Genomic DNA, 26,591 nt, shown 5'->3' on the forward strand with positions numbered 1-26,591 from the left:
GAATCCCCCTGAATGAACTCTGCCTCCCCTGGTCAGACCACCTGTAGGGGTTTGTGTTCCGATTCAGACACTACCATGTTCAAAGGCATGAATAAACTGTGTTGAAAGAGATACAATTTAGCTGTTGAAGGACTTTGAATCAGCGTTTTATTGGGATCATTTGAAAGCATTTGTGATGTTTAGCATAGAGAAGAGGAGACATAGGAATTATAGTTGTCTTCCATATCTTTAAAAAGAAGTCTTGTAGGGGAGGAAATGTAAGATTATGATTAAAAGGCAGAATTAAAAAAAAAAGTCAAATTTACCCCACATGTAAGCAGAACCTTACTAAAATATCCCCAAATGCAGTAGTCTTCCCCAGGAGTTTGTAAGTGCCTCCTCTCCGAAGGTCTTTTCTTCAAGAAGAGGCTTGAGGACTACTTACTAAGTATGTTGCAGAGTTGATTTTTTGTTTAAATGTGTTAGCTAGTTAGCCTCTGAAGTACTTTAATGTAGAAGATTCTTTGGTCCTGTAATGCATATTGTTCCCTCTGGAACACTGCCACTTTAGGTCTCCAGCGATTGAGATTTAAACTGGCTTGAATCTTCTTCACAAAGCCTTTCTGACCAGAGTAATGATCTGTCTCCTTTATTGAGTCACACAGCGCTTATGTGACAGTTTTACCTTTTATTAGAATAATTTTATGTATGTGTGCCTGCCTTATTTTTCCCACTGCAGTGTAAGTTATTTGGGGTTAGGGAACGGGTTTTATTTATCTTCATGTCCTCCATAGTGCCTGTAACCATATCTTTATATAGCAAGTAGATGTTTGGTAAATATTTTGGCGTGACATAGATGGCTTCCGAATCTCTTTTACTGCTTACCTGTTGAAGAATGAAATAATAAATGTGTGTCAATTCTTTGTACATATTGGATATGAAACTTTCATCAGTATGATGTGATGCATACATTTTTTCTCACTCTACCAGTCAGTCACTAAACATTTATTAAGTGCTTACTATGTGTCAGATTGCACTAAATGCTGGAAATACAGATAACAAGCAGAAAGATAGTTTTTTCCTTCTAATTGCTTAGGCTGTAATAGGGGAAGAGGATACATAAAAGGAGGGCATGGTGGGAAACGAAGAGATGACCAGCCTTTGTTCTTAAATGGAGGTCCTGGAAGGAAGCTCTTCCCCTTCCAATCAGGGGAAAGGGCCCCAGGGGCAAAGGGTGCTTCTAAGGTGGGGGAGTTTCTGGGCTGAATCCTCTAGGGATTATAGGAGCTTACTCTTGATTTATTGATTGTTGATCATTTTCCCAGCACGAATCCTAGCTAGGGAGTCCTACCATTAGTTAATGTTCTTGAGTTGATCAAACATTAGATGTCTGTTTTCTTTGGATTCTATTTCTTGTCTATCTAGATGAGTTGACAAGAGGATATTAACAATTTTCAAAAGTAGAATTGCAGACCACGAACAACTACATGAAATTGTGCTCCAAATCACTAATCATAAGAGATGCAAATTTAAAAAAAACAAAAAACCAAAACCAGCTCTGAGGTTTCCTCTCGAACCACTCAATTCAGTAAAGATGGCAGAGTATGAAAACTGGTGGAGGAACGGTAGGAGGCCAGGGCCATTGATATTCCAGTCATAGATCAGAAAAGTCAACAAACATTCATTAAGTGCCTGCCATGTGCCAGGTGCTGAGCTAAGTTATAGGGATACAAATATAAACAAAAGAAAGAGAATCTCTTCCCTCAAGCTTACAGAATTCTAATGAGGTAAGACACTGGATAAAAGGAAGCTGAAAAGCCAGGAAGATGGTAGTGAAGACTGGAGAATTCAGAAATGGAGCCAGTTGAGGAAAGAAGGAAGGCCAATGCTAAGCCCTTCCTCAAAGTAGAGATTCTGGGGAGAACCCTACAGTGGGAGATAGGGGCCTGGGGGAAAGAGATGTTCTAGGGTGAGGAGGCCATAGACGCCTCTGGTAGCTAGACATTGGTGGAGAAGTCCGGAGATTCAGAGTCAGAACCAGGAGGAGAAAGTGACTAAACTGTCCAACCCTTTGACCCAGTAATCTATCTTTTGGACATAAACCCAAGGACATCAGAGAAGGAAGAGAAAGTCCATTATATATGAAAATATCCAGAACAGCAACTCCTTGTTGGTAGTAAAATATTGGAAATAATATGGGTGCCCATCAAGGGGAAAATGGCTAAAAACCTTGGATATAGAAATATGATGGAGTATTTTTTCTTTCTTTTTTTAAAAATTAATTTATTTCGAATTATCAGCAATCACTTCCATAAGCTTTTGAGTTTTAAATTTTTCTCTCCCTCTCTCCCCAAGAAGGCATACACAATCTGATATAGGCTATACATATATATTCCTATTGAGCTTATTTTCACAGTAATGATGTTGTAAGTAAGAATTAGAACTAATTAATAGTAGGAACCACTAGAAAGAGGAAACAAAACAAAACAGGAGGAAAAAATGACATACAGTGTGCTTTGATCTGCATTCAAACTCCATAGTTCTTTCTTCGTATGTGGATAGCATTTTCCATCATAAGGCCTTTGGACATGTCTTAGATACTTGTATTGCTGAGAAGGGTTAAGCCCATCAACGTTAGTCATCGCACACCATGGCTATTATTGTGTACAATGTTCTCCTGGTTCTGCTCACTTCACTCAGCATCAGTCCATACAGGTCTTTCCAGGTTTTTCTGAAGTCAGCCTGTTCATCATTTCTTATAGCACAATAGTATTTCATTACAACATATACCACATCTTGTTCAACCATTCCCCAATTGATCGTCATCCTCTCAATTTCCAATTCTTTGCCACCACAAAAAGAGCTGCTAAATATTTTTGTGCGTGTGGGTCCTTTTCCCATCTGTATGATCTCTCTGGGATATAGCCCTAGAAGGACTATTGCTGGGTCAAAGCGTATGCACATTTTTATAGCCCTTTGGGCATAGCTCCAAATTGTTCTCCAAGATTCACTCATTCCCTCTCACCTTCCCCCATTTTCCCTCCAGTGTAAAAGCCTTTTCTTGTCTGTTTCATGTCAGATAATTTACCCCATTCTACCTCTTCCTTTCTCCTTCTCCCCATATAATTCTCTCTCACCCCTTAATGTTATTTTTTAGATATCATCCCTTTGTCTTCCAACTCACCCTTTGCTCTGTGTGTGTGTGTGTGTGTGTGTGTGTGTGTGTGTGTGTATCCGACCAACTACCCCAATACTGACAAAGGTCTCATGAGTTACAAATATCATCTTTCCATGCAGGAATGTAAACAGTTCAACCTTAATGAGTCTCTTATGATTTCTCTTTCCTGTTTACCTCTTCTTGTTTCACTTGAGTCTTATATTTGAAAGTCAGATTTTATATTCAGCTCTGGTCTTTTCCTCAGGAATGCTTGAAAGTCCCCTGTTTCATTGAATGACCATTTTTTTACCCTGAAGGATTATACGCAGTTTTGCTAGGTAGGTGATTATTGGTTTTAATCCTACCTCCTTAGAACTCTGGAATATCATATTCCAAGCCCTCTGGTCCCTTAATGTAGAAGCTGCTAAATCTTGTGTTATCCTGATTGTATTTCCATAGTACTTGAATTGTTTCTTTCTGGCTGCTTGTAATATATTCTCCTTGACCTGGGAACTCTGGAATTTGACTGTAATATTCCTAGGAGTTTTGCTTTGGGGATCTCTTTCAGGAGATGATCGGTGGATTCTTTCAATTTCTATTTTGCCCCCTGGTTCCAGAATATTAGGGCAGTTTTCCTTGATAGTTTCTTGAAAGATGATGTCTGGGCTCTTTTTTTGATCATGGCTTTCAAGTAGTCCAATAATTTTTAAATTGTCTGTCCTGGATCTATTTTCCAGGTCAGTTGTTTTGCCAGTGAGATATTTCACATTGTCTTCTATTTTTTCATTCTTTTGGTTTTGTTTCATAATGTCTTGATTTCTCATAAAGCCACTAGCTTCCAATTGCTCCATTCTAATTTTTAAGGAAGTATTTTCTTCAGTAATCTTTTGGATTTCCTTTTCCATTTGGCCAATTTTGCTTTTTAGGGCATTCTTCTCTTCATTGTCTTCTTGGACCTCTTTTGCCATTTGGGTTAGGCTGTTTTTTAAGGTGGTGTTTTCTTCAGTATTTTTTTGGGTCTCCTTGAGCAAGCCCGTTGATTTGTTTTTCATGATCTTCTTGCATCACTCTTAGTTTTTCCTCTACTTCTCTTACTTGCTTCTCAAAATCCCTTTTGATCTCTTCCATGGCCTGATTCCAATTCATATTTTTCTTGGAGGCTTTGGATGTAGAAGCTTTGACTTTGTTTTCTTCTGGTTGTATGTTTTGATCTTCTTTGTCAGCAAAGTGAGATTCTGTGATCTGACTCTTTTTGTGCTTCTTGCTCATGATCCCAGCCAATTGCTGGGGGTACAAACTGTTTGTTAACGTAGGAGTCTCTTCCAGTGTGGAGAATGTCCTGTCCCAAGCTTCAGGGGTTTTGTGCAGCTGTTTTCAGAGATACTTCTAGGGACCTGTAAATTTTCAGTTCTTCCAAGGCGCTATGATCAAGGGCAAGGTGTTTACTCCTTTCCTGGCCTATGCTTTGGTCTATGAGTGACCACAAGCACTCTTTTCTGCCTTGGAACTGTAAGGAGGATTCTCTCTGCCACCACCACTACAACCTCCACCACTCCTGTGCTCCTCTTTGCCCCAGGACCACCACCCAGAACTGTGACCCAGATCCAAGCATGAGCAAAGCCAGAGAATCCTGCACCAGCAGAGAGATCCCTGCAATCCCTCTCTGCTCAGCCACTGACTGGATTCCCCCTCAGTCTGTGGGCTGGAAGCTCAGGAGGCAGCCGCTGCCCCAGGGGCTGATCTCAGGGACTGGGGCTGGAACTGTGCCTCTCTCTGTCACTGCAGACACAGAATTTTCCCACTGACCTTCCGAGTTGTCTTTGCTGTTTCTGGGTTGAGAGGCCTGGAAACTGCCATGGCTGCACGTGATTCAGTTCTCTGAGGCCTGCTCCAAGTTTGCTGAGGCCTGCCTTGCCTGCATGCCTACACTGAACTGCGTTCCTCTCCCCATTGGGCGTGTCATACCTTTCTGATCAACCATCCAGGCTGTCTTGGGCTGCAGATTTGTTTCAGTCTGTCTTTTTGTGGGTTCTGCTGCTTTAGAATTTGTTTAGAGCCATTTTTTATAGTTATTTGGAGGGGTTTGGGGGAGAGCTCAAGCAAGTCACTGCTTTTACTCTGTCATGTTGGCTTGTGCAACCCCCCCTTTTTAAAAAAGAATGATTTGATAACTGTTTTGATGTAATTTATTTCTTTTGTAAATTCTCTGGATTTTATTTTATGCTTTTAAAAGCATCACCCTGAAGAAGGGTTACATGGTCTTCACAAGACTTCCAAAAGGGGTCAGACATAAAACAGTTTTAAGAAACCCTCAGGATTTTGAACCCTGATCTTCCTGATTCCATATTAGCCTTTTTATTTAGTATTACATGCTGCTTCTCATGGAAATTGTTCTAAAGCCTGAAGATTTAGCACAGTTGCAGATTCAGAAGAGCTAGTTAAGTAGCTTACGGGAGATCTGTATTTAGAATAGAGTGGCTGGATTAGAGTATGTTTTATTAAAAAGTTAGATTTGACACGATATATTTAATATTATCCTAATGTTAATAGAATTATTTCCCAAAAGATCTTCCTGTGATGCCTCACTATGGCGTGGAAATGACCCTGGAGTTCTTAAAGGCTATTCCACCTGAACAGAACATTTTTATTATCTAACAAACTGGGATGGATTCCAGCATTTAGTGATATGCTCTCTTGCCATTTTCCCAAGGACTGGCATAACTACATTTTTATTGTGAAAAACTTTTGCTTTTGAAGCACAAGACATTTTTCAGTCATAGCAACTCTGAAAAACCAAGTATTAAATTGGGGGTGGGGGAGATGCATGGTGTCACTACCCATACCAAGCAAATTACAAATTCTTGAAGCATTGAAATAAAATGCTACAGAATATTAATATTTTATAATGGCTTACAATATATTAATATTTTCCTCATTTCTAACTTGGCTGCACTATTTTGAGATTTCTCTGGCCTTTCTTTCTTGCTCGCATATTGCTTACCTTCTCTCCTCTGCCCCCACTTTTCGTCTTTTTCTGTTTTGTCTTTTCTCCATTAGATTGTAAGCTCCTTGAGGATATGGATCTTCTTTTTTGGTTTATTTTTCATATTTGTGTCTCTAGTGTTAGCATAAGGTGGATGCTTAATAAATGTTTTTTGATTACTGAATATATTGTAATCACTAATACTAATTTTTATAGCTCAACTACCTCTTCATTCTTTCCTTTAACTTTTAAAATGAATTAGCAGATGAGAAATCTTGATAATAGTACTTCTCTGTATGCAGTGACTGTCTTAAGGGAAAAATAACTTCACTGACTAAAATTTCTGTTGTAACCAAATCAACAATATATTGTTTAAAATTTTCCAGTTATCAAGCTTCTATTTTTTCTTTCGTCTTCCCCAATCCATCCACGTGAAAAACTAAAACTGTGTGTCATATGAACATAGTCCAATAGAAGAAATTCCCACATTAGCCATGTCCAAAAATGTGTTTCTCGTAGTTCTTTATTTCTCTGTCATAGAGTAGACATCATCCTTTGTTATTAATATTCTGAAATACTGGTTGATCATTGTGTGGCTCAAACTTCTTGTTTTTCATAATTGTTCATTTTTCATCATGTTAAAATCATCACATAAATTCTAGTTCTGTTCAGTTTACTCTGTATCAGTTAATGCAAATATTCCTAGGTTTTTCTGGATTCATCTTTTTTATATAGCTCAGTAGTACTCATTACATTCATATATGATAATTTGTTTAGCTATTCCCCAATCACTGGAAATTATCCCTTAGCTTCCAGATCTTTCCTGCTATAAAAAGAATTGATACACCTTTTGTGTAAATTGTGGACCTTACCTGCTTTGAGTTCTTTTGGTTGTAACCTTGTATTGAAATTGTTGGGTTAAAGGTTCAGTTACTCAGTTCAGTAACTGCAAAAAATTCCAAATTGCTTTCCAGAATGGCTTTACTGATTCATAATTTCAAAAACAGGACAAAATTATGCCTGTTTTCGTGAAGCCCCTTTAACACAAATGTAAATTCAGCATTGCTTTAATTTGCATTTCTATAATTATGATTTATTTGGAACACTTTTTTCTTTTGGCTGTCAGTAGCTTGGCTTTCTTTTCCTTGAGAACTGACTTTATCACCATAGAGCTTTTGTTAAATAGAGAGTGCCCTTATTCTTATAAATTGGGACCCGTTTATTTTATATATTGGAAATGATCTTTTTCAGAGCAAATTGCCCAAAGATATTTTTCTAGTTAAAAATTTTTCTCTTAATCTTGAAGGAATCTAAGAATTCAGAAAAGTGTAGATGAGGAGGGAGGGCATTCTAGCTTAGGAGATGGTATGTGCCGAGACACGGAGGTGAAAAATGGAATGACATATATGAGGAAGAAGAAATAGGCCAGTTTGGCTGAAATGTAAAGCACACGTCTCAGGAAATAACTTTCTTTCCCTCCGAACTCATGCTGTCATATGGGGATTTCAACATACATACTGATACTTTCTCCAAACACTGTAGACTCATAGTTCCTTAAACTTATTTATTTCAAATGACCCACTCCTCCACACTACCTCATCTACATATAGATTGTAATACCCTGCATCTTGCCATCGCTCACCATTGTGCCACTTTCATGTTGCTGAACTCTGAAAAAAAAATCACTTCTCTTATCACAGTTCTTTGTCATTCTACCTCTCCTGTTGTCTTCAAATCTCAAACCAGTCTTTTTTCTCATTTATGGAGAACTCCTTCTTTTACCTTCCTCTTCACCTCACATAACTCAGATACATTGTGGCATTATTGTTTCCTTTACACATCACACATGAAGAGGAGGCTCTTCTCTTTGCCTGGACAAAGCTCTCTACATACATGAGTGATCCCATTTGATCCCATCTTCTCTAGCAGATTGCCCCCTCCATTGTCCGCCCTCTTTAATCTCTTTGTCTGTTGGCTGCTTCTCTGTTGCCTGAAACATGCCCATCATGAAGCCCTCACTTGATCCACACATCCTTTCTAGCTACTGTCTCATAGCTCTCCTTTTTGTGTGTAAACTCCTTGAGAAGGTATGTACAATCAGTGCTTTGACATCCTTTCCTCTTATTTTCTTCATTTGGGTTTTGACTTCATCATTTCACTGAAACTGCTCTCTTCAAAGGTCCCACTGATCTCAGAGTTGCCAAATATGATCTTTTTCCAGTCCTCACTCTCCTTGCTTTTTCTGCAGCCTGGTGCTTTAAGTTATGGAGTTATTCTTCATTCTCTCTTCTCTGTATGTCTTTGTGTCACTGATCTCTGGTGGTCCTCTTGCTACTTGTCTGACCACTCCTTCTCTGTCTCCTTTGTTGAATATGCATCCAGGTCACTCCCACTAAACTCCAGATTCTGTCCTAGGCCCTCATTCCTTTTCCCTCTATGCTATTTCATTTGGTGATCTCATCAGATCTCATTGATTCATTTATCTTCCACATGCTAGTGATTCTCAGATTTATTTATTTAACCCTAATCTCTTTCCTAACTACCATATTTACCTCTCCAATTACCTTTTTATGAGTCATCTAGAACTGGAAGTCTCATAGACATCTTAAAGTCAACATGTCCAAAACTATATATTTTCACTCATATTTTCCTATATTTTCCTCTAACCTGTCTTGCTCTCCCATATATACCACACCCTCTAGTGGCTCTTGTCACCTTCAGGATCAATATAAAATCTGTTTTGCATTCAGAGCCCTTCACAAACTGTCCCACTCCTCTTCTTTTCCCTCTCTCTACCCTTGTACTCTATGGTTCAGTGACTGTTGCTATTCCTTGCACAGGACACTCTATCTCTTGATTGTGTGCTTTTTTCCCTATCTGTCTCATATGCCAGGAACTAACTTAACTAGCGCTCTCTCTGTCTTTGTCTCTCTCTCTATCTCTCTCTCTCTTTCTCTGTCTTCCCCCCCTTTCCCTCCCCCCATTTTGTTTAAATGCTACCCAAAATCCAGATTTCTAGGAGATACATTTCCTTATCCTTTTCAATACTAGTACCTTCCCTCTGTTGATCATCACCAATTTGTCCTGCCTTCCTCTGTTCTTACAGACTACTTTGTTGCCTCCCCTAGTAGACTGTGACCTCCTTGACAGTGGGAACTGTTTTTTACTTATTCTGTGCCTGGAACCAAGTAGGTATTTATTGATTATGGTTGTAAATAAAGCCTAGAACCAGATTGTTAAGAACTTTAAGAACCAAACAAAGTACTTTCTAGTTTATTCTAGTGGTATTAAGTAGTCACTGAAGCTGGGAACTGACGTGATCAGATCTGTGCTTTAAGGATTATCAATTTGGGAGCCCTCTGAAAGGCTTGGATCAAGACTTGGGGGCAGGTAATATCATCAGTAGGCTGTTTCATTAACACTGCAGGGTAGAAATTATATGGGCCTAAACTAGAGTGGTTATGATGTGAATGAATGGAGAGTGTGGGGGGTAGAAGTAAGAGATGCCTTAGAAGTGGCATTGAGGAGACTTTGCAATTTGTTACATTTGAGGAGTGCAGGTAAGTGAAGAGTTAAGAATGACACTGAGATTGTGAATCTCGATGTCTGGAGGAATGGTGCTGCCTTTAATGGAATTAGGGAAGTTTAGGAAAACAGTGTGTTTAAGAGGAAAAATAGTGAATTATTTTTTAGATAATTCAGTTTGAGATGTCTTTGGAACATCTAGTTGTAATTGTCCATTAAGCAATTGGTGTTTTGGGCCTGGAGTGCAGAAGAGAACTAAATATATAAATGTCAGAGTCATCTGAATATTGATAATACTAATAATAGCTCACATTTACATGGAACTTTAAAGTTTACAAGGCATTTTAATTATGTTAACATATTTGATTCTCACAACAACCCTGTCAAGTAGGTTGTATGATTAGTCTCATTTAACTGTCCAAGAACCTGAGTGACTTCTTCAGTGCCGCACAGCCAGTAAGTAGCAAGATTGGAATTTGGATCCCACTGACTTCAAGTCTAGTGCTACATCCACTAGGACACTTAATGACCTTTAGCTCTCAGTTGTGTTTAAAGCCATGAGACCTGATAAGAATCCTGAAAAAGAGGGTATTGAGAAATCAGATGCCCAGGACAGAGCACATCCGCAGGAAAGGAGACTGAGAAAAAGAACCATCAGAGAAGCAGAACGGTGCCATAAATAAATGGGCAGTGTTGTAAAAATTCCAAGAGAATTGAGTATATTCTGTCATCATTCAAGAAGAATTTTTTAATTGTACATTGCAGAATTTATTAATCAGGCTCTGTCATGCTTTTAATGCCGCCATCCCTACTCCTCTCTTACTTTCTCTGTTATTGTCAAAGGCAACACCATCCTTCTGGTTCCTCTGGCTCACAACCCTAGGGGTCATCCTGGACGTCTTATCTCTCACACGTACCTCTCTTCCCACGCCCCTCCACCTACCTACCCTAACCCTGTATGCTAAGGCCTGTCAATTTCACCTTTGTAGCATCTCTCACATGTGCCTCCTTTTCTCCTCTGATACTGTCCCTGCCCTGATAACAGGCCCTCGTCACCTCATGTCTCAACCATTACAGTAGCCTGCTGCTATGTCCACCTGCCTCAAGTCTCTCCTCACTCTATTCAGCCACTAAAGGGATTTTCCTAAAACACAGGTTTGATCTTGCCAATAAACTACTCAATAAACTCCTGTGGCTCCCTGTTGTCTCTGGGTACAAATGCAAAACCCTGTGCTTGGCATTCAAAACCCTTCATAACCTAGCTCTCTCTGTCTTTCCAATCTTCTTACACTTTACTTCCCAACCTGCACTCTTTGATCCCGTGACACTGGCCTCCTGGTGGTTCTACAGATAAGCCATTCTGTGTCTCAGCTTTGGGCATTTTGTCCGGCTGTTCACCATGCCGAAAGCTTTCCCTTCTCCACTCCATATGCTGACCTGTTAGCTTTCTTTAAGCCCTAATGAAAATCCCTTTTACTGGAAGCCCTGCTCAACTCCTCTTAATTCTGGTGCCTTCCTTCTGTTAATCACTTCCTGTTGATCCTGTGTATATATTTGTTTGCACAGTGTCTGTTACCATTAGATTTTCAACTTCTTGAGGTCAGTGACTCTGTTTTGCCTCTTTTTGTATCCCCAGCACTTAGCACAGTACCTGGTACATAGTAGGTACTTAATTAGTGTTTGAGTTATTGATTGCTACCCAGCAAAGCAGAAACGGTCCTTGCCCTCTGGGAACATGCATTCTATTTCAATAGACAACGTGGTCTAGGTGTGCTGGGTGTCACTAGGCATACACAAGATATATATTGAGTAAATCGGGGGTTCCTAACTTTTAGGGGGTTGTCATAGACCATTTTGGCAGTCTCTTGAATTCCATGTATATCTTCTGAATATTTTTAAATGCATAATTAAGTTCACAATGGAAACAAATTGGCCTGTAGTTATCAGTACATTAAAAACCAAAGTTAGTAGACTCAAGAAGATATGAATATAGTCTGAAAGAGGAAGAGACAGAAATAGTTGGTAGGGATCTGAATTTTCATCTCCAGGGGGAGGCTGGATTTGAGCAGTCTTAAATGAAGTATTCTGAGGAAACACGAGTGTAGTACAAGGAGGTAGAGCATTCATTGTAGAGTGAAGGAGAGCCGATGCAGAGGTCCAAAGATGAGAGGTGGAGTGTATAGTATTTGAAGAACTAAACAAGACAACATAGAATCCATGGAGGAGAGTATAGTATAAAAAATCTGGAAAAGTAGAAAGTGGCCAGGTTGAGAAGCACTTGGACACAAGTGGGATGACATGCTCAGACCTGAGCTTTGCAGAACTTAGCCGCATGTGGCAACATATGAAGCAGGGAGATGATCCACAAGGCTATTCCAGTAATTTAGGCAAGGCTCAATGAGGGCCTGGACTAGGCTTGTGGCTCTATGAATGGAGAGAAAATCGAAGGAATATTGTGTAGGTAAGGGTAAAAACAGAAGGCGGCTAGATGGCCCAGTGGATAGAGCTCTGGGTCTGGAGTCAGGAAGACCTGAGGTCAAATATGGCCTCAGACATTCACTACCTGTGTGATCCTGGGCAAGTCACTTCACCTCTGTTTGCTTGCCTTAATCCACTGGAGAAGGAAATGGCAAAATGCTCCAATATCTTTGACAAGAAAACCCCATGGACTCCATTGGCATGATATGGTCCACATGGTCGCAATGAGTTGGAGAAGACTGAACAACAGGAACAAAAGGTAAAAACAATAATATTTTTAAATGGTTAGGGGCACGTAGATTCGGTATGAGTAAGAAGGCATGGGTGACACTCACATTGCAAGCCCGGGTTATACAGGATGGTAGTCTCCGTAACAATCATGAAGGACTTTGAGAAGCCATGGGCCATCTGTTCAGGATGTCTCATAGGCAAGTGTTGATGCTGCACTGTTGCTACCCAGAGAGAATTGAGCTAGATATATAGATGTGGGGAACATCTATGTAAAATTGATGATTAAACCAATGGAGGAGTCAGCTGATAAGCAATGCCAAATGATACAGGAAGATCAAAAAGACTGAGAACTTGGAGAGGAGGTAATGAAACACACCTTGGCCTATATTAGATTTTCTGAAACAGATGTTTTTGCCTAATTTATTGCAAGGGGAAAGTTCAAATTTAGTAACAAGGAAAAGTCTGCACAGTAAGAACAAAAGACGTCAATAAATTTTTTTTAAATGAATGAGTACTGAAGAAAGACCTATATATTTGCCAAATTTGGTGGACATCACTTTTAATCAGAGTTATACAGTAGTTCATAGGTAGAATGTGGAATTGACTTTACTGTTTCTAAGTTTTATGACTATAAAACAATAGTCTTTTGTATTTGATTTTATAAGCATTTTCATGGCAATTGATAGCACTGTCATACTCCAGTGTTGGGCTCCTAGCTAGTGAGGTTCAAGTAACAACTAACAATAACAACTCTGCATAAAAATTTCATTTATTCAGCCTTTAAGCCTGAAAGGTTCTCCTTTTTTGCCTCTTTAATACTGTGGCTAAGATTTAATTAGAAGAAAAGGGAAGAGTGGAAGTTAATCATATTTGTTTCACATCCTAGACGTTTTGGAAGGAGAATACTTGGTCAGTTCCACATGCTATACATATATTAATGAAATGAGGAAAAAATAGTAATAATAAGCCAGACTTTCAGAAACTCAGTTGACCCTGTGATTTCACTCATTAAGATGTTCCCCTCAATGATAGACATTTCAGTCCATCTATGCCTGCCTATCATGTATACTCCTGTGTACTCTTTACACAGAGGATCTACTCAGTAGGGTAGTGACCTTCCCCACTTTCACTTATTATCTTTCTCCTAACTATGTGACCAGTTCATCATTTTTAAAAGGTATTTTCCTTATTCTTTATTCCTGTTCCTTGACATCTTATATTGCAACTTGCCTACGTGTACCTTAGTGTCTCCATTTCCTTCCTGCGTGCTCTTCCTGTTCTGTTTTCCAGAGAATGGTGTGTTTTGTGGTCTTTAGTTACATATCTACATCTTAAAATACTGGCATGTTAATCTGAACCTCTGATTCTGAGAGCTCTTTGGGATTGTTAAAGGAATTTTGTAATATACTACAGACGGTCCAGCCCACTCTCCTACTTTTTGGTTCTGACACCAGCTTATTTCCATTTGCCTTTTTTAAAAAAATCTACATAAAAATAATTGATACATAATTGGGAGTGGTGATATAGTGTGCATGTTTGTATTCCTGTGTATTTGTGTAATGTATATGTACTCATTGACAAGCTTTTGGGCAGAGCCTCTTAACCTTTTTATGTGCAGTGGACATCTTTTCCAGTTTGGTGAAGCTTGTTGAGCTCTTTGTAGAATGTTGTTTTTTGTTTTTAATTAATTTATTACCAGTTTTCAACATTGACTTCCACAAGATTTTGAGTTCCAAGTTTTCTCCCCATCTCGCCTCTCTTCCACCCCAAGATGGTGTGCATTCTGAATACCCCTTCCCCCAATTGCCCTCCCTTCTATCACCCCCTCTACCTCACCCCCTTCCTCTTCTATTTTCCTGTAGGGCAAGATAGATTTCTATACTCCCATTGCCTGTATATCTTATTTCGCAGTTGCATGTAAAAATAATTTTTAACATTTGTTTTTAAATCTTTGGGTTCCAAATTCTCTCCCATCCTCCCTCCCCCCTCCACCCTCACTGAGGAGGCAAGCTATATAAGTTATGCAAGTGTAGTCTTGCAAAACACTTCCATAATAGTCATATTGTGAAAAACTAACTGTATTTCTCTTTATCCTATCCCACCCCCCGTTTATTCTATTCTCTTTGACCCTTTCTCTCCTCAAAAGTGTTTGCTTCTGATTACCCCCTCCCTCAATCTTTCGTCCCTTCTATCATCCCCCTGCTCTCTTATCCCTGCTCCCCCCCACCCAGCCATTTTCCTATAGGGTAAAATAGATTTCCATACCAAATTGAGTGTGTATATTATTCCCTCCTTAAGCCAAATCCAGTGAGAGTAAGATTCACTCCTTCTCGATAGAGAACATTATGAAAAGTAAAATGGATAATTTTGATTACATTAAATTGAAAAGTTTTTGCACAAACAAAGCCAATGCAACTAAGATTAGAAGGAAGGTAGAAAATTGGGAAAGAATTTTTACAACCAGTCTGTCTGATAAAGGCCTCATTTCTAAAAAAAAAAATATAGAGAATTAAGACAAATTTATAAGAACACAAATCATTCCCCATTTGATAAATGGTCAAAGGATATGAACAGACAGTTCTCAGATGAAGAAATTAAAGCCATCTATAGTCATATGAAAAAATGCTCTAAATCATTATTGATTGGAGAAATGCAAATCAAAACAACTCTGAGGTACCACATCACACCTATCAGATTGGCCAATATGACAAAACAGGAAAATGATAAATGTTGGAGAAGATGTGGGACAATTGGAACACTAATACATTGTTGGTGGAGAGTTGTGAAATGATCCAGCCATTTTGGAGAACAATTTGGAACTATGCCCAAAGGGCTACAAAAATGTGCATGCCCTTTGATCCAGCAATAGCACTTCTAGGGCTATATCCCAAAGAGGTCAAACAAATGGGAAAAGGACCCACATGTACAAAAATATTCATAGCAGCTCTTTTTGTGGCGGCAAAGAATTGGAAATGGAGAGGATGCCCATCCATTGGGGAATGGCTGAGCAAGTTGTGGTATATGAATGTAATGGAATATTATTGTGCTATAAGAAACGATGAACAGGCTGACTTCAGAAAAACCTGGAAAGACTTATATGGTCTAATGCTGAGTGAAGTGAGCAGAACCAAGAGGACTTTGTGCACAATAACAGCCACATTATGTAATGACTAAGATTGTTAAACTAAACCCTTCTCAGCATTACGAGGATCTAAGACATCTACAGAGGTCTTGGAATGGAAAATGCTGTCCACATCCAAAGAAAGAACTATGAAAGTCAAATCGCTATCACTTATTTTTACCTTCTGTTGAGTTTTCTTTCATCTTTCTGATGGTTCCTCCTATGGGTTTTAATTTTTACTTACAACTTCACTAATGTGAAAATATGTTTAATGGGTATGTAAATGTAAAGCCTATATCAGATTGTGCGCAGTCTTGGGGTGGGGGGGGAGGAAGGGGGAGAAAAATTTTCAGCTCAAAAGCATATGGAAGTGATTGTTGATAAATCAAAATAAATTAATAAAATTAAAAAAAAAAGATTCACTCCTTCTCTGCCACCTCCCCCCCTTCCCCTCCACTGTAAAAGCTTTTTCTTGTGTGTTTTTTGTGAGATAATTTTACCATATTCTTCTTCTCCCAGTATAATCCTCTCTCACCCCTTAGTGTTATTTTTTAGATATCATCCCTTCATCTTCCAACTCACCCTGTGCTCTCTGTCTACACACACACACACACACACACACACACACACACACACGTATATAAAATTTCCCTCCAACTACCCTAATACTGAGAAAGGTCTCATAAGTTAAAAATATCATCTTTCCATGTAGGAATATAAACAGTTCAACTTTAATAAATCCCTTATGATTTCTTTTGCCTGTTTACCTCTTTATGTTTCACTTGAGTCTTGTATTTGAAGGTCAGATTTTCTATTCAGCTCTGGTCTTTTCATCAAGAATGCTTGAAAGTCCTCTATTTCACTGAATGTCCTTTTTTTCCCCCTGAAGGATTATATTCAGTTTTACTGGGTAGGTGATTATTGGTTTTAATCCTGGCTCCTTTGAATTCCGGAATATCATATTCCAAGCCCTCTGGTCCCTTAATGTAGAAGCTGCTAAATCTTGTGTTATCCTGATTGTGTTTCCACCATACTTGAATTGTTTCTTTCTGGCTGCTTACAATATTTTCTCCTTGACCTGGGAACTCTGGAATTTGGCTATAATATTTCTAGAAGTTTTCCTTTGGGGATCTCTTTCAGGAGGTGATTGGTGGATTCTTTCAATTTTTATTTTACCCTCTGGTTCTAGAATATCAGGGAAGTTTTCCTTGATAATTTCTTGAAAGATGATGTCTGGGCTCTTTTTTTGATCATGGCCTTCAGGTAGTCCAATAATTTTTAAATTGTCCTGGATCTATTTTCCAGGTCAGTTGTTTTGGCAGTGAGATATTTCGCATTGCCTTCTGTTTTTTCATTCTTTTGGTTTTGTTTTATAATGTCTTGATTTCTCATGAAGTCATTAGCTTCCATTTGCTCCATTCTAATTTTTAAGGTGTTTTTTTTTTTTTTGCACTGAGGCAATTGGGATTAAGTGACTTGCCCACAGTCACACAGCTAGTGTTATGTGTCTTGAGGTCAGATTTGAACTCAGGTCCTCCTGACTTCAAGGCTGGTGCTCTATCCATTGCGCCACCTAGCTGCCCTGAGGAATTAGTTTTTTCATTGAGCTTTTGGACCTCCTTTTCCATTTGGCCTGCTTTTTAAGGCATTCTTTCCTCATTGGCTTTTTGGACCTCTTTTGCCATTTGGGTTAGTCTGTTTTTTAAGGTGTTATTTCCTTCAGGTTTTTTTTTTTGAGTGTCCTTTACCAAGCTATTGACTTGTTTTTCATGATTTTCTTGCATCACTCCCATTTTTCTTCCCAATTTTTCTTCTGCTTCTCAAAATCCTTTCTGAGTTTTTTCATGGCCTGACCAATTCATATTTTTCTTGGAGGATTTTGGATGTAGGAGGTTTGACTTTGTTGTCATCTTCTGATTGTATGATTTGATCTTCCTTGTCACCAAGGAAGTAGTCTGGTGTTTTTTTGGGGGGGGGGGTTTGAGGCATTTGCTCATGTTTCTAGCTACTTACCTGACTTTTAAACCCATTGTTAAGGTAGGGCTCTTCTTTTGTGCAGCTGTTTTCAGAGATACTTCTAGGGACCCATAAATTTTCAGTTCTTCCAAGGTGGTATGACCTGATTATAGGTGTTTACTCCTCTGCTGGCCTGTGCCTCTGGTCTGTGAGTGACCACAAGCATTCTTTTCTGCCTTGAAACCGTGAAGAGGATTCCTTCTGCACTGCCACTGCAAGTTCTGCTGCACCAGCACTCCTCCTCACTCCACAACTGCCACCCCGCACTCCGACCCAGATCCAAACAGAAGCAAGAGAATTCTGCCTCAGGAACAGCAAAGAGATCCCTGCAATCCCCCTTTGATCAGCTGCTTGATCTCCCCACCGTCTGTGAACCACGAGCTCTGAAAGCAGCCTCCCTCCCCCGGGCTGGGTGAGGGCTGAGGCCAGGCTGCTCCTTTCTCACCTCGTCCAGCAGACCTTTTCTACTGACCTTCTAAGTTGTCTTTGGCATTTGTGGGTTGAGAAGTCTGGAAACTGCTGCAACTGCCAGTGATTCAGTCCCCTGAGGCCTTGTGTTTGCTGAGGGCCAGTCTTTGCCTGCGCAGCGCACAGTGAACTGTGCTCCTCTCCCAGCCGTCACAGCAGACCTTTTCCATCAACCATCCAGGTTGTCTTGGTCTGGAAATTGTCTTTTTGTGGGCTCAGCTGCTCTAGAATTTGTTTAGAGTCAACTTTTACAGGTATTTGGACGGGTTTGGGGGAAAGCTCAAGGAAGTCACTGCTTTTACTTCACTATCTTGGCTTTGCCCCCTTTTTTGCAGAATGCTTTAAAATATATAAATAAAATGCTTAAGATGACAAAACTAGTTATTTACATCTTTAAAAGTGTGTGAATCCCAAGTTAAGAATCTCCGCTTTAGTTGGTGAGGAATGGGTTTCAAGATGTGTAACCAGAATTTTTTCAAAGTTTCCATTATTTGAGAATTTTTTTAAAAGTAAGATTCATAACTGAGGTTTCCAAAAATTCCATGTTGAAATAGCATATGTGTTTATATCTGTCTCTCTTTTGACATAATACCAGTCCTTGCTTGATCCTTTTGCCTTGTCATGATCTACCGTTATGAATGAAATCATCATTTGCCTGCAGTGATTTCATTTGCTATTATGAGCTACTTTGATGTAAGTATATTTAGAAAATTGATTCATGTATTTCCATGTTCTTTATGGAATGTTTTAGGAAAATTTATTTGTGACTGTGTAGAATTTTTCTTGGCCATGAAGAAATATGAATAAGATAATCTTTGTAATAGATTTTTTATCTTTATAATAATAGCTATTATAATAGCTAATATTTATATAGTGGTTCCTATGTGCCAGGCACTGTGCACTTTAAAATTATTACTTCATTTGATCCTCACAAAAACTCTGAGAGGTAGGTGCTGTTATTATCCCCATTTTACAATGTCAGTACTGAAGCAAACAGGTTAAGTGGCTTATCCAGGTCACCAAGTTAGGAAGTATCTGAGGCTAGTTTTGGACTCAGGTCTTACAGATTTCATGCTCGTCATTTCTATCCACTGCCCTACCCAGCCGGTATAATGAAAGTTTTCCTGTTTCTAGTTTAAATGTGCTATTTGGCTCTTCAGAAGTGATGTTTTTCAGCTACTGAATCCTCTAGTTAGTCCCAACAAGCAATTTTGCCAAAATCAAATGCAGTTTTTTGATTGCTTATTTTAAAAAAAAGGGTTTTTTTCCCCTAAGAGTTTTGCTTTTCTCTTTGAAGATGTTTATTTTCATTAAAAAAAATTTTTTTTGTTGGGGGGGGTCAGAGTCGGGAAGCCTCCATATACATTATCTCATCTGAGAGGAGGTATTTTGTGATACATTAAAATCATTCTTGCTTCCCAGACTCTTTTCTATTTGAACATATCAGAAAGATTAAGTATGAATATAACGGTAATATTTTACTAAATAGATCCAAATGAATGTTGTCCACTCACTTTCAGAGTCATAACTAGCAATTCCATTGCCAGGGGCAGGTACCTTAAAAAATGTTGGTAGGTGGAGGAGAGAGACACAGAGGTCTTCCTCTGCTCTCCAGATAGATCGCTGCAACAAGGGAAACCAGGTTAGATGAGTTAGGGAACATGTGACTTCAAGTGTTGCCAGATCATAGGATCTCTTGTCTTGGGAAAATAGGCATTAGCCTTCACTTTCTTTGATTCCTGTTTGGCTTTCTTTTTTAATCCTGGACTCACACATTCAGTCAGTAGAGTGTAGTTGTGACAAGTTGGAGAATCTTGTGACAATGCAGCTTCAGATGATGACCAACACTGCCTCTTTCTTCAGCCCCAGAGGAAGACGCTGGGGGTGGGGATAGGAAGATATGGTGGGTTATTTCTCTCTCCCTTGTGCCACCTAGGGGAGGGAAAGAAGAATAGTCTTGCCTTGAATAGTATAGTAGGATGCAAATATGATTTGTATATGTGACAAAACAGATGTGCTATATAATACACAGCATTAGAACTTAATGTTGTAATTGTAACACATGACTGCTTTTCATTTTGAGCATAAACACCTTCCTTACCTACTCTGTGGCTGAACTTTCTCAGATTCTCCCCAGGAGTCATGGAAGCTTGAGGAAGGTCACCAGTCAGACCTGACTGAAAAGTGATTGAAGAGCAACAAGATGAATATGATGTGTATCTCAGCTGGAAATTATAACTTTTTTTAAAAAATTGAGCAATACTGACTTATGTAGCTATTTTACTTGCTCTAGAAGCAAATTTGAAAAGGCTTTTGCAGATTAATAAACCTGTTTGAATGAATCGATATAGAGTACCCAAGTTGTTTGGAAGGACAATATTCATTTTGGATACTTAAATTCTGTTTTATTTGCTTATAAAAACAGTGTAATATAGTGGCATTCAGTTAGTCAACTAGTCACTCAGCTGGTGTTTTTAATGCCTTCCCCCTTTGTTTACTGACTGAGTTGACTTACTATTTATAAGCAACAATGGAAGACTTTGTTGCTGCATTTTTTGCCCGTTAAAGTGCATCTTAAGTTTTTGCTTTTCTTTCTAGGATAAAGATAAAGTTTCTCTAACCAAGACTCCAAAATTGGACCGGAGTGATGGAGGGAAAGAAGTAAAAGAAAGAGCTACAAAACGGAAGTTGCCCTTCACTGTTGGAACAAATGGAGATCAAAAAGACTCAGATACAGGTAAAGAATCAACATGATTTTAATTGACATTTATCAGCACAAAAGGCAGATCTTAAGCTTCTGCAAGTCATTTTTTATTAATTACATATGTCTCCTGAATGATTTAAATCTCAGTAAGGCCGCCTTTCTCTATATTTAATTGAAAGCCAGAGGCCAAATCAATTAGAAAAATTATTGTTTTAATGTTAAGATTAATTGGAATATAGCGAGTTCATAGTGAGTCATTTTCTTCCTTTGGCTGTCCAATGTCTTATTGTCTTCAATCCAAGCAAGCTAATTTCCTTGTATCCCCCCCTCCGTTCATTCCTCCTCTGACTTCTTCCAGGTCATCCTTTGCCCCTAGAACCACCTTCCATCTCATATCTGCCAAACTAACTCCTCTCTTCATTCAAAAGTTTCCTTAAATCCCAATTCCTCCAGGAAGTGTCCTTATATTAAACAAGGGATGGGGAGAGATTACCCACCCAACCCACACTCTACCTTCAGTCACCCACCCTCGGACTTGGTCCTGCAAGGATGAAATGTTGATAAGGTGAGGGTAGCTGCCTACTCAAAGCTTATGGGATCATCCCCTAGGGCCCTTCCTGAGGTACCCACTCAAAATATTCAGTATTACAAATGAGTCAAGAAAAGTAAATATTTAAACCAATTCTTGAGGAGTTGGGAAAGGTATGATGTAAATCTGCCCCAAAGGATAAAAGAATACAAAAAAATATTTATGAGAGAGTCCCCTAAAGCTTGTTTGTTTTCTTATTACTTTTGGAACTTTCTAGGACTAGAGAAAGGCAGGATTAATATTTGGACTCTTGGAAACATCCTCAAATGTTGTTGAATGGGAGTAGAAATTAGGCCTATGAGGGTGGGAGCTCTGTTATGTTGGCTGTTTCTCTGCATATTTAAATGGACCTGAGAGATAGCCACAGAGATTAGGCCACCTGCTACCTGTCTCTTCTCAGTGAGGAGATATGGAAGTGGGCCTGCATGATGGTCCTGGATAGAGATCCTCTTGTTTTGAGTGTGGTCTTTTCAACTAGGACATCTGGTCATTTGGAATGTTCATCATACATTAATTTATAAATATTTTATGTCTTATAATCTTCTGTGCAACACTATGTCAGTCTAAATTCTCTAGAAGAAATTACATTGATGGCAAACTTGGGATCCTTAATCAGAAACTGCCTAAAGAAATAGAGTTCAGATTTTAAGTGGTCATTCCTTTGTGTGTATTTTAGCATGTGAAAAGAGCCTTGTGTTTATTGCTCTTGAGTAAAAGTATATTGTTCTTTTTCTGATGGATCTGTATTGATAGAGATCACAAGATCCTAAGTGACTTAGGTGATTTTATGTGTCATTGTGGCAAAAAAAATTCACCACTTGGTTGTGAAGCCTATTAAACCAGTTAAATTACAAATGTAAACATCATACGTATGGTAACTCCTTTTCCTTCTCATCTCCACCTCCTAGCTTCCTTCGTCTATCAGCTAAAATCCTCACCTACAAGAAGTTTTTCCTGATCCTCCTTAATTCTGGTACCTTATTTCTATTGATTATTTCCAATTTCTCTTACATATAGCTTGTTTGCATGTTACCTCCCCGATTAGACTGAGCTCTTTGACATCAGGTACTATCGTCTGACCTTTTTCGCATCCCCCAACGTTTAGCACAGTTCTTAGAACATAGTACATGCTTATTAAATGTTTATGAACTGACTCCATCCAGAGGGAAGTTGCTTTCTATTCCATTCAGTAAATCTAGTGGCATATATATCCATTTTCAACATTTATTATTGCTTGTTGAATTACTTGTGTGAAAAGTGTTTCTGTAGTTGTTGTTGTTGTTGTTTTGACCTGTTTATAGTGTGCTATGAGAATGTCTTCTCCTACATTTTGATCTGTTCATTCATGTTTTTTGTGAGGATGCTTTCTGTATCTATTAAGGTCTACTTTAAAGTTCTGAAACTATACCTTAAGGCTGGTCTTACGTAAGATTAAGTTATTTTTGTGTTCTCATTAAGCTTTGATTTTGCAATGCTGGTAGTCTCTTAATATTCATGTACAAGTTTCTCCTTCATAAGTTTATGCTTTTCAAGTTATTTGAGTTGCCTTCATGTACTGGTTCAATTTTGACTTCCTAGAGTCAAGCTTAAAGCTTTCAGTTTCTTTTTTTCTCTTAAGTTTTCATTAATATTTTCTGTTTTTAACTTTGCCATAGTTAATCCCAAATACGCCTCCCTCTCCTCCTTCCAGAGGGCCATTCCTTTTGACAAATTATTTTTTAGAGAGGGAAAAAAGTGAGCACAGCTGATTGATGACATTGGAAAAGTATGAAAACCTGTGCAATGTCTAACATCTGTGGGAAGCTGCACGATAGGGGTCCTCTTACCTGTCTTCATTCGAGTCCCACTTGATCTTTATAATTGTGTTACATTTACTTTTAATTAGGGGGTGTGGTTCCATTTACATTGTTGTAGTTACTATGTACAGCTGTCCCTCGATATTTGTTGGGTTGTTAGGGGCACAGGGATCCCTATAAATAAATCTAGGCCCCACCCTAAACCTTTATTTTTAATAATTCTGATCATATTTATTTAATACACAAAATAAGTAAAACAACACTGCACCCACAAAAAAATTGCGATTTTTGTGTGGGGGAAATTAGTTAGTATTTCACACAGTATGCAGTCTTCCCGGTGTAGCTGCAGCAATTGCTTCATGGATTTCCTTCTAATAAAAGTGCAAGATACTAAGAACCCTGTGGGAGAAAAATTGTGTGATTGAGTCTGGGTGGTAGAGGGGCCAAGAGGAGGAGTTCCCAGAGACAGTTGGAACCTGTAATTTTTTAGCGCACTGAGACTTTTAACAAAATTTAACTGTTTGTAATAAATTTGTATATGTATACTTGTGGTAGTAAATGATAAAATCGATTAATAATGTATAGTATTTATTTACTTGTGACTTAATAATTTTTTTTACTTTTCTTTGTATACACATGTTATCTGTGATTTTTCACAGTACACCAAAAATTTCCAAAAATTCCCATTTACTTACTGATGGAGAAACCTGCAAATAAGCGAATGTAAAACCCATGAATGTCAAGGGGGACTACATATTGTTTTCTTTCCTCTGCTGACTTCACTCTGCATCATTCATATAGATCTTTCCAGGCTTCTCTGTATTCATTACACGTCATTTCTTTTCATGCATCACAATTTGGTTAGACATTCCCCAGTTGATGGGCATCTATTTTGTTTCCAATTCTTAGCTATCACAAAAGGTGCTGGTATAGCTGAAACCTACCGTCTCTGTCTTTTCTTGGTGTACATGAACAAGTTTGCACTAATTGAGTATTATTATTTTTACAGTCTTTATTAACTTATGATTGTCTATATCTTTCTCCTTTTCAGTAGATAGTACTAGTTTTTATTACTTGTTTGAATGATCTTTTTTTTAAAATTACTGTGAGAATAGATGAATATTTCATAATTGTTTTCCATCAGTGCTCTTATGTGAGTTACTTAGTTCTGTCTTGTCACTATACTAGGGCACAGATGGACGTGTGCGAGGAGCTTCTGTCTCTGTGAATGTTGCTGTAGAGACTCACAGTGTGGAAGAGCTACCAGTGGCACCTTCACTCATTCATTTGCTGTTAGCATTTTGCAGTGTGTTGTGCTGCAAAGTGTTAAACTAACACTTTCAAAAGTAATGAAGAATATTCAGTGACATTTCTCTCATTAAAGATAATGTTATTGATTTTAATAAGAGCAGAGGTTTTGAAACATTAGTAATTTATTTTCAAATTATTTACTTTGTATTTATCTTATCCATTTAAGTTCTCTTTTATAATATCCATATTAGTACATAGCACATGTATATGATTTTTAAGCGTGTATTAGAGGAATATGCTTAATATTTTTATTGATAAGGATATGCAGTCAAAAAATTTTAGAGGCCATTCATAGATCACTTGAACGCTTCCATCACCTCATATGGAGATAGTCAAAAATTGACAAGATGTAGTTCTTAATATTATGAAAATAGCTTTGACCTTTTATACCCTTTGCAAAGAATCAGGGGGATTCTCAGGGTCCCTGGACTCCACTTTGAGAACCACTAGCAATGGGAAATGTTCATGTGTGTTGATGTTTGTTAAGATCATAATAAAAAGAAAAATCTTGTCATATAGAATTAGACCTATTGCAGTAACCATGCTAGAATGCTGATTTTGGATATGCTCATAAAAATCTCTTCTAGGGTTTTGTCTTGTCTTCTGTCTCCCTCTTGACCCACCAGTAAGTCTTCAGACGATCTCAATTTTCAGCCACTTTGTTTTTTCTAGGAAGTGATGCTGCCTAGTGTTCTTATAGCTCTGCCTCTAACAGTTGCGGATGTGCTTGGTGGTTACTAAGATTCCACGGTTTTTTCTTCAATCATAGAGACTTTTTTTGGGACATTTCTCTTGAGTCACCTTTCCGTTCTTCTTATACTTGAGGTATCAAGATGTCTGTTTAGAGAATGAATATTAATGTTTTTTTATAGGAGTATTTTCATGTAGTTGCATATCTATTTATTCATCTACATGGCCCACATTTGGCTGCTGTGCAGAAGTGATGTGACAGTCTTTCACAAAATTTGGCCTGAGTTCACCTTTATTTGTGGGCCCTGGATGGCTGGCAGAGACCATCACCCCAACTACCCCAGTGGACTGTGTTATCTGCGTTCCCAACCTTTTGGCATCTTCCATTAGGTGTCGCTCAGGTTTCAGTCTTGGCTCTCTTCTCCCTTTATATTACTTCACTTGGGCATCTCTTTAGCTGACATGGATTTAAGTTCCATCTCTATGCTATTGAACTCAAACCTTTCCTGCCCCAATCTCTGTGTTGACCTGCAACCTCACATCTGCCCTCTAGTCATCTCAAATTGGATGTCCAGCAGAAACCTTAAACTCTCAAGTGTTCAGAACAGAATTCATTTTCTTCCCTGCCCACCTTCCTTCTTGCTTTAGAGGCCAACTTCAACTTTCCAGTCTTCCAGGCTCACAGTCTAGGAGTCATCCTGGACTCCACTCTCTCTTACCCCCATATCCAAGCTGTTGGTGAGGCAGTTTTGCCTTTCTGACATCTCTTGAATATGTGTGCTTCTCTCTTCCCAGCACCACCACTATTATCGTGTAGGGCCCAGGGTGGGGAACTTATGGCCTTTGAGGCCACATGTGGCTCTTTAGGTCCTTAAGTGTGGCCCTTTGATCGAATCCAGACTTCACAGAACAAATCTCCTTAACAGAAGGATTGTTTTCTGTAAAACGTGGACTCAGTCAAAAGGCCCTACCCAAGAACCAAAAAGGACACATGTGGCCTGGAGACTGCTGGTTCCCCACCCCTGGTAGGCCCTCACCCCTTCACACCTGGCACATTTGTAGTACGCCGTTGATGGGTCTACCCATATCATATTTCTCCCCAAGTCTCCATTCAGCCTCCAGAGTGATTTCCCTAAAGTGAAGGCCCTATTGTGTCACCCTAGCTACTCAGTAAAATTCTGTGGCTCCCTATTGCCTTCAAGATCAAATACAAAAGGATCTGTTTTAAAGACCTTCATAAGCTAGTCCCCTCCTATCTTTCTAGTTGTCTTACACTTTATTCCCCATCATCTCCTCTTCTAGCTAGTGACACTGGCCTCTTGGCTGTTGCACGAACAACATATCTCCGTTCCTCATGACTCAGCAGGTTCTAGATCCAATCTCAGGCCTACCTCCAGCTGCTCTGCTCCATCACTTGGTCCAACTCTGTCTCTGTTGCCCAGCCCTTGGTGGGAGGTGGGGAGGACCAGCTGCCCCTCTGCTGTTTCTAGCACCCAGATGGAAGAGCTTCCTGACACTGATAGAAGGACTTATCTTGTCTTCC

The 26,591-nt window shown here is 38.9% G+C and overlaps 1 protein-coding gene across 3 annotated transcripts in view; it reads left to right on the plus strand.

Moving 5' to 3' along the window:
- The window catches only part of ANKRD11 (ankyrin repeat domain 11), a 365,863-nt gene that overhangs the window by 260,866 nt on the left and 78,406 nt on the right, over positions 1-26,591 (plus strand). For 2 of the 3 annotated variants that reach the window (XM_078149379.1, XM_020989136.2), the window contains exon 3: positions 20,557-20,695. In XM_078149379.1, coding sequence (XP_078005505.1) covers positions 20,557-20,695 — 139 coding nt within the window. Of the gene's footprint in view, positions 1-20,556; positions 20,696-26,591 lie in introns of those variants that run through there. The other variant, XM_020989137.2, reaches the window with a different exon arrangement.

The sequence above is a fragment of the Phascolarctos cinereus genome, unplaced genomic scaffold (genome assembly GCF_003287225.1).
Source record: "Phascolarctos cinereus isolate Bilbo 61053 unplaced genomic scaffold, phaCin_HiC Scaffold_2;HRSCAF=192, whole genome shotgun sequence".
NCBI classification, from domain to species: domain Eukaryota; kingdom Metazoa; phylum Chordata; class Mammalia; order Diprotodontia; family Phascolarctidae; genus Phascolarctos; species Phascolarctos cinereus.